General features: G+C 37.8%; 1 protein-coding gene across 2 annotated transcripts; it reads right to left on the reverse strand.

The window, feature by feature from the left end:
* Positions 1-1,007: 1,007 nt before the first annotated feature.
* LOC102196299 (T-box transcription factor TBX2-A-like) lies at positions 1,008-8,283 on the reverse strand. Of its 2 annotated transcripts, none has more exons than XM_005745795.1 (7): positions 7,765-8,283; positions 7,418-7,685; positions 7,015-7,161; positions 6,843-6,919; positions 5,360-5,466; positions 4,475-4,920; positions 1,008-2,890 (listed from the first exon to the last, which is right to left on the reverse strand). In XM_005745795.1, exons 1-7 carry the CDS (start codon positions 8,094-8,096, stop codon positions 2,585-2,587), a joined length of 1,683 nt encoding a protein of 560 aa, XP_005745852.1. In that variant the 5' UTR covers positions 8,097-8,283; the 3' UTR covers positions 1,008-2,584. The 2 variants fall into 2 exon arrangements, with proteins under 2 accessions (XP_005745852.1, XP_005745853.1); XM_005745796.1 differs by having other exon boundaries at positions 7,785-7,845.
* Positions 8,284-8,759: the final 476 nt, after the last annotated feature.

Raw genomic sequence — 8,759 nt, forward strand, 5'->3', positions numbered from 1 at the left:
TATATATATATAAACATAATGACAGAGATACAACAGTGAGTTGTATCTGTAAAACACAGTGGAGGCTCTGTCGTGGTTTGGCTCTCTATTTCGGCCTGTGGTGTAGGGGACCATGTCAAAATTGATGGAACACTGAAGGGATCCCAAACACACTGCAGATGCAGTAAAAACATACATGGATAGAGCAGGCTCATCATGACAGATCCAAGTCAGAATTTTCATTTGGTGTGCCTCCTCAACTCGTATCTATAAAAAAGCTGCAGCTGTGTTTTTAAGTACAAAAAATGTATTGGTTTGTTTTGCTAGTGATGCTTGAATGGCTCTACATTGTTTGTTTGTTTTGGTTTGTGAACTTGAATTTTTTATGTGTGTATTGTATACGAGTATTGCATTGTATATAGTTAAACAACTTTTACAACTTTACTACCTGGAATAACGTTAACTGAAGATTGGGGAAGCCAATGCAGAAGTCCCTTAAACCTGTATTCTATCTGACGGCCACCAGATGGCAATAGATGTGGTTGTAAGAAAAACTTCTGGTTCTGTTGAAGTCTAGTGGGAAGTGGCTCTGTCTTAACCTCTGTAAACACTTTCATGCTGGGTTTATCAGTTCAGTCCCTCACTTGAATCATTTTGAATAAAAAAATCAAGTCTATTTTGTAAATCTTGGTGATATAGTGTTTTAACATGGAGGACTATTTGTGCAGAAAGACCTGGGTGAACACTGTGGGTAAATAACCCTTGGCTTCCTTTCTCTGTGACCTCAGTAAACACTTCCTTCAGAACTTTAGAGGCTAGTTTCATATTCTATTGAATAAAAAAAAAAAAAAGCAGTTCACATTATAAATTATGGTCATTATTAGAGTAAGAAACATGGATTACCCAGGGCATGCTCCTGGGCTAATGACTGGTCGATTACAAGTTGTGAGCATCAAGAAGTTCTGCATGTCTTTATAGAGTCATTAAATCATTACTCATGTAATACATCAGACAGCATATCATTTCAATCATGATCTAAGATGTTATTTATTAACTAATTTACATTTTACATTTCCACAACAAGAACACTAGATGCAAGGACAGTCAAGCTTCAATATTTTAATCAGTATTTAAGAACATGTAAATGAGCTGTGTCAAAGCCAACAAAGTTGGTTAGCAAAGCACGTAGATTTTACCACCATACTGCACATATAAAATGGGCAAAATCAAAATATCTTCAAAGAACTTCTAAATACTGAAGAACTCATCTCTGAATCCCCAGTTTCAGAGGCACTCATCAGAATGAATTGGGTCCTATGGAGCTGTAGTCCAAAATAAAGTAAATTTTATGAAAATTGTAATGTTTTCAATAGATGAGGTTGAAAGACGAGTTAGGCTTCCATTTTTTATTTTTAATCGTACTAAAATATATGTATACGAAACATTAAAAAAAACAAAACAAAAAAAAACTTAAACCTCAACACCAACTACCATTTTGATTTCAGGTATGAAACAAGCACCACCAAGGATCACCATCATTCACTACAACCAACTGTTTCTCATACGTACATGGAAGTTTGTTGTGATTTGAGGACTCTAGACAAGTGGAAGACAAAAGAAGTAGTGGCAGGTCTAAAAGAAGTAATGTCACTAAGATTCATCTACTGTTCTCTGAAACTTCATCAGATGTGATCCGAGTGGAAGGGTGGCTGTCAAAAAAATGTACTCTTAAGGAAAAGAAACAGGGAGAAAGGGCTGAGGTGTGCCAAATTAAACAAAAACAAACTAGACTAAAAATCAGCATCCAACGGTCTCATGGAGTGAGGAATCCAAATTTGGAATTTTTGGTTCATCATTTGTCAGTATGTAGAAAACATAATGACAGAGGTACAACAGTGAGTGTTTACAGCTATCTGTAAAACACAGTGGGGTCTCAGTTTCAGCCTGTGGTGCAAGGGACCATGTTAAAATTGATGGAACACAGAAAAGAGGGTTCAGATTATCATCCGCCATGCACAACCAATTGGAGAGGGTCTAATTGGCTAACCACTTTGTTTTTCAGCATGACAGGGATCCCAAACACACTGTAGATGCAGTAAAAGGCTCAAGTCTTTTAGACAGTGTGGTACGCTTACATTTGGGGTGAGCAAGAGGTGAGACAGAGAACACAGATCTGCGCCGAGTGGTTATCAGATTCTGATTACAAATGCAAAACAAATGTATTTAGATTTATGTTCTTTGGAGGGGAAAACTAACAAATGGAGACAGCCCCCATTGTTTCAGACATTGTGTTGATGTATTTTACTTTCGTTATTTGGCAAAACCTCATTCACAAAGCAACATGAACCTGCATTAAGGAGGCATTAGATAAGCATATAATGCATCAGACAGCAGAGTTTCTATAAAAACACACCCTAGAATATTGTAGGGTGTATTTTGTTGTAATGAAAAGTCTTTGTTACCTGTTCATCAAAGCTGCTGATGACTTGTGAGATACACAACCATTCCTTATGAGTTTAAAAGAGCACCAAATAAGGAATTTAGAAGATTATGGAAACAACCTCAACAACCACATGCAGGGACACTAACAAGCAGCGGAACTCCCTCACAGGTCAGTAGACTCCCACTGTTCTTTACTTATCCTGGCTCCAGTCACTTCCTGCTCTGTCTTTTCCTCCATCTTAGGCCATGTAAGCCAATCGGGGGTGAGATATTTGAAACTGCCACTTGCTGCAGGAACAAATGAAAATATTGCCGGAGAGGAGAAGTAATCCCGACTGCAGATGCTTGGACAGCCTCTGAAATCCAATCTGGACTGGCCTTGTGGGTTGAGGTAGTGGGCCGATGTTGCTAAGAAGCTGGAATTAGGATAAAACAGAAATCCTCCAAAGTGTGAAAGGCTCATCAGGTCCTGATAACAAGAATAAGATAGATAGAAAAGATTATCCGAGGATCATGGACAGCAACAGCCCAGGTCAAGAGTGGTTTTCAGTCCAGAAAGACTGAAAAAAACCTACAACACACATAATGCTCTAGAAGTGTAAATACATTACATGAGTATTTATTGTATTGTGTATTATTTTTAAAAACCTAAAAGTACAGTAGATCAAGTAATAATAGGAATGGCTTTTATTTTAGTGTTAATTTAAAAAAAAAAAAATTCAAAGAATTCCTACTTGTACTTGTCTACTCATTTTTCCAGGGGTACTTAAATGCAGGTAATTCTGCAACTATAGCTATTCAGTTATATAGAGTATCTATATAGACGCATTTTTTAAAAATAGAAAACTCTGCAAATCCCTTTGGAAACCGTTTGAAATACTAAACTAAGGCATATCCACAGCCTCTGGAAACTTAAAAAGTAGTTCAAACAATATGAAGTTTAGTCAAAAAAAATACAGATGAAGACAATTTTCTCAGTTATCTATAGCATGAGTTAAAAATAAAACATGAGGGTACTTACAGAATGTAAAAAGCAGACACATTCTTCATTAAACTTGCAAGTAATTATGCTGCAATTTCTTTAAAATAATCCTTTTGATTTGTAGAAAAATAAAAAAATTTATTATTTAAAATTATGAACAACATCCATCCATCCATCCATTCTCTTCTACCCATCCTTTTCAGGGTTGCAGGGTGAGGGAGGGGGTGGGATGTCTAGTTATGCACAACTATGAGACATTTTAATAAAAAAATTTACAACTTTGAAAATAAAATCTGACATCCTACTTTTCTGCTCTTCACTACATTAATTAATGGGCTATATTTACTTAAATTAGGATAACCAATGAGACCACAGTGAGGTAACACACTAGTTGACAGTGAATTATCCTTTCCAACCTTTAAGGTTCCTGTGCAGACAAACCAGCTATATATGTTGTTAAAACATAACCAGTGCTTTGTCCTTTGTGTTTCTTTTAGTATTAAATGTGGAGTGTGCCAGTCTGTACATGTATGACCGGTCAGAAAGACTCTTCAAAAAGTTGCAGTCACATGAGGGTCAAAGCGCCTCTCTCCAGCCTTTGGAAATACATTCTTTGGAAATGCTGACTGCATTTTTTTAACAGATATAAGACTTGTTGTGCATTCTGGGTAGTAAGCACCTTAAAAACATGACCAATGGAAAATGCACTAAGTTTTGCTATAAAAAACACTATTTGTGCTTCATGTGTCTGTTCATATTTACTCTGTAGTTGAATTAAAGTAAAAAAGATAAGTAAATAAAGTATAAGTTAACAGTTAAAATAGGCTAAATCTGCACTTTTTACAACAATTAAATGCTACCTACAGTAGTATGCATAATAAGTATTAAAACACACCATTCTTTAAGTTTGATTACTAATAATACTTCCTATGCTCTAAGTCTCATCATGTGAGCCTTAATGCCTCACTTTGACAGGCACTTAAAGGCTATGGGTGCCCTAATGGATTTTTTTAAGGTTATGCAGAAGTCATTTGATATAGCTTTCAAATTGTGTTTTGTGTTGCTATGTACCTGTGCCATTGCATGTTGTTGATTAATAGGAAGAGGAGTCAGTGCTGGACTCAATCCACATGGCACTACTCTGTCCACGTTGGCACAGCTGTGCCAGGTGTTCAGCCGAGATGAGTGGAAAAGGCCATTTGAAACACTGGGATCCCACAGATATCTGTTTAATTCTGGAGAATAAGCACAGCTGTATGCAAAACCGGTGGAGACATCAGACAGTTGTTCCGTCCTTGCATCTTGTTTCTGGCAGCGATTTGCTTGGTCAGTTGTTAGGCTGCTGACATGACTTTGTCCGAGGTCCACATCTTTGTGGATCCTGGCTGTAGTCTGCATGGTTGCTTCTGTGATGGAAACCTTTGGCTCTGGTTCTTTTTCCTGGTGTGTTTCACACATCTCTTCTCCAGGAAACTCCTCAGAATTTGTGTCCTTATCACTGTCACTCTCGTGGGGATCTTGCAAAACCAAAATAAACAAGAAACAAGACATATTCATACTTGTTCAAACAACAAAAATTCAACAAAATTCCATTGTATGGGATAATGTCAGATCACTGTCTTAACACAGCCTATAAATATTGAATACAGGTTAAAAAAATATATATAGGTCACTCATATACAAAGTTAGTTTAGCAAAGATAATTCAAGTTAAAATATGTTTAACTTTAAGTGTACTTGTTTTTTTTAATCTTCTATTAAGTGTATATATAACTGAGCCAATCATATCGTATTAACAAAATTAAAATACCACGAAAACTGTGAAAAGTCAACGGTAATCATGGTCATCACGTTTTTAAACCCTTTTCTTAGTTCTGTAAGCTTTTGTGTTTTTTATAGCATAGGGGTTGCACTGACATTATGAATACTGCGCAGGTGAAGTGGTGAATTCGCTCACCTGAAGACTTGGAATTGTGTGAATGCTGTGGAGAGTCTTTTACAGGTTCATGTTTCACGTCAGTCAGCTGTGTCTCTTTAGAGCTGTGGGATGAGTGTTGTAGTTTCCTGATATAACCAAGAACAACACAATAAGAAGAAAAAGGTCACCCGTATCATTGCTGAGTAATAGTGACTTGTGGCAGTTTTGTTCAAACTGACATTACTTTGGTGTTCAGTCGTAAAAAAACGGAACTTCCGCAGTTTTGTTTTGTTTTTAACTCAGAAGCTCAGAAACAGATTTTATGTGTGAAATTTGGCGTCCTAGAGTAAAAGAGACATTCTGTAAAGCAAAGCATGCAAAGACACATTTGACCTTTTTTAATGGGAAGCTAAAATTTATAGTAATATTCCGTAAACAAGATTAGTGGCTTACTGGGAAAAAATGTTCTTCTAAAGCAACAATTTTTTATTTTTTTTTTTACAAATACTGATGGCTGCAGTTACCAAATTGAGGCCAAAGTGTCTGTGTTTTTTCAAGAAATGTGGGGATGTTAGCACTGAGTTTATAATTATACTCTGTGATTACTTCATGAGGTTTTAGATGCACATTTGACTCCTCTAGCAGTAAAAAGAATTGCCACAGCTACCTGGATTCAGATTTCTTTTAGTAGAGAACACTCTGAAATTGAATTTCCAGTTGAGAAATTAAAACTGCACAAACAAAATAGGATAAATAACACATAAAAAATACACTTGAGGAAATTTTGTTTAGGTTTTGTTTTGTATTTTCCTAGATGTCTCTAGGAAAGAATGAAAAAAAGTGTCCATAATGCTATAAGTAAAATTAATTGATAACTTTGTTTATTGTTTTAACTTTGTTTGAGAAAAAACAGTTATATAAGCACATGTTATCATGTTATTGGCATGATGTTTCATTTTTTAATATCATTGTTATCACCAATACATATAATTTTCATCCATCCATCCATCCATTTGCTTCCGCTTGTCCTTTTCAGGGTCGCGGGGGGCGCTGGAGCCTATCCCAGCTGTCATAGGGCGAGAGGCGGGGTACAACCCTGGACAGGTCGCCAGTCTGTCGCAGGGCCAACACACAGGAACAGACAACCATTCGTGCTCACATTCACTCACACATTCACACCTAATGGCAATTTGGATTTTCCAATTAACCTATCCCCACAAGCTGCATGTCTTTGGACGGTGGGAGGAAGCCGGAGTACCCGGAGTGAACCCACGCAAACACGGGGAGAACATGCAAACTCCACACAGAAAGACCCCGGCCTGATGTTGGAATTGAACTCAGGACCTTCTTGCTGTGCGGCAACAGTGCTAACCACTGTGCCACCGTGCTGCCATATAATTTTCATTTACTCCTTTTTGTACTTCTACACAACCACAACAAGGTACTGCAGGGTTTGGTTTCATATAGAAACAAACATGTACATAGTATTTTCTTTTTTTGTAACTTATAAGAAATAACTTGCCTCTTCTCTCTCCTTCCATTGCCAGTATCTCGGAATCCCTTGGCGAAAGGATTGTTGTCTATTTTCAGCTGTGTGATCTAATATTTGATACAAAAGAAACATTTCTTTATGATTGCAGACTCAAAGTCTTCACCTTCCTTTCCACTTTGTTCTAGGGAAGAGAATTCCTTACCTTGTCATTCTGGTAAGCTGTAACTGCGATGAATTCAGTCTCAGAGAACACATATGTCCTAAAAGTGCAGTAAGGCAGCGTTAGGATGTCGTGTGCCTTTACTATATGAAACCTGGGCTGGTACTTGTGCATCGAGTTGAGAATTGTCTGCAAATGAAAAGAATTAGAGAAACTCAAAATTGGAAGCATAGTGCATAGCAAAAATAAAAGGAAAGCGTTAGTAACACTTAAGTGAAAACAATTTCCCAGCACCCCCAAGCTACTTTACGCATTGAGCGAATTTACTGGATTTCTGTGTTATTGCTCACTAAAAGACCATAAACAGCACGTCTTGATGCGCTCTTTGACAGCATGGTGGTTGTTCAAAGCCACCTTTAAAACAAGGTGTTAGGTGAAAACTTACAAATCCATGCTTGTCTGATATGTTGTTGGTTAGTTTCAGCTTGAGGAAGTTGACCACTTTGGACATCCACTGCTCTCCCGTAGCCGGACTGTCCGGGTGGATGTACATGCGTTTGGGCATCTCGGGGTCCGCCTTGCCAGCCACCATCCAGCGTGAGTTATGGAATTTATATCTACAGTCGTCAGCTGCCACGATGTCCATGAGGAGAATATATTTGGCTTTTCTGTCCATCCCCGTGCACCTGGCCCTGAGCGGCGGAAACATACGTCTGCGAGGAGAAGAGACCGTGACAGGAAGCACGCATTCATCAACACCTTTCCATTCATGCGTAAATGTTAGAAAATTACCTCCCAGATTTTGTAATGACCATTTCTGTTCCGCATTTGTGGAACTGTCTCCAAAGCTCACTGGCTTCTAAATAAAGTTTGGGCTCATCTTCTGCTGTTTCCTCGATTTCCACAAGTTCACGAGGCCGAGAAAATAGCGCAGAGCTCTCCGGCGTAGATGTGCGAAGGATCGGATCTACACTGGAATCCAGGCTTCGGTTTGGCGGTCCTCCCGTGGATGCAATTGGGAACAAAGTGAATCCGGACAGGAGAGTCGCGCAGGGAGCCGGATCTCCTCCTGGAAAAGTTTGAGGCACCGCTGCTGAGACGCACAGCTCAGAGAAAGTGCGCATGGTTTCCAAAGAGAAACTTTATTAGGAAGACCTTACAATTTTATACAAAATAAAAACAGTTGCACATTAAAAAAAATCAGCAAAGCGTGTTAGAGCAAACAGCTGTTATACTTGTTTATCAGCCGAAGGTCCACTACTCTCTAATGCCTCCCAGCTTGTGTCGAAGCCGATTTGCTTATTGACACGTTTGAACTCCTTGTGACACTCGGCAGTGGGTGGGGTTTATTTATGTGGAGAAAAGTGCTGTCCTATGTTGAGTGAAATTCAACTTTATTAATCACAAAACAAAACAGCACATTACACACGAACAACACTGAGATATACAAATAACCAAGACTTGGCTCACTTTAAAAAAAAATTATTTTTTAAGTTGCCATTTATAATACAGCACCAATATGCAACATCGCCATAAATATGAAATTATTCAAAGTGTCACTAAAAATTACTTTTTTTTCCTAAATAATTATTTTCCTATTTTATACTATTTTCTTATTTTAACACAAATACGGCTGTGACACAGGAGGAAAAATGTATTTAAGACACTAAAATGAGTGTATTTATTTGTGATTTACAGTTACCCTAATCACGTTATCATTTCTATAAAATTATATTTAAATCATAGCATTTTCCCGTATTAGGGTTAACTTGTAGAATTCAGAGGTT

Source organism: Pundamilia nyererei, unplaced genomic scaffold (genome assembly GCF_000239375.1).
Source record: "Pundamilia nyererei isolate P.nyererei 1_Seehausen unplaced genomic scaffold, PunNye1.0 scaffold00167, whole genome shotgun sequence".
NCBI lineage: Eukaryota > Metazoa > Chordata > Actinopteri > Cichliformes > Cichlidae > Pundamilia > Pundamilia nyererei.

Bases quoted from the DNA above. Each gene is read 5' to 3' on its own strand.
- LOC102196299 (XM_005745795.1), bottom strand. From the start codon at position 8,096: ATGCGCACTTTCTCTGAGCTGTGCGTCTCAGCAGCGGTGCCTCAAACT. The intron at 7,686-7,764 runs GTAATTTTCTAA...TTCTCCTCGCAG, and splicing joins GTCATTACAAAATCTGGGAG to ACGTATGTTTCCGCCGCTCA. The intron at 6,920-7,014 runs GTAAGGAATTCT...ATCAAATATTAG, and splicing joins CAGCTTACCAGAATGACAAG to ATCACACAGCTGAAAATAGA.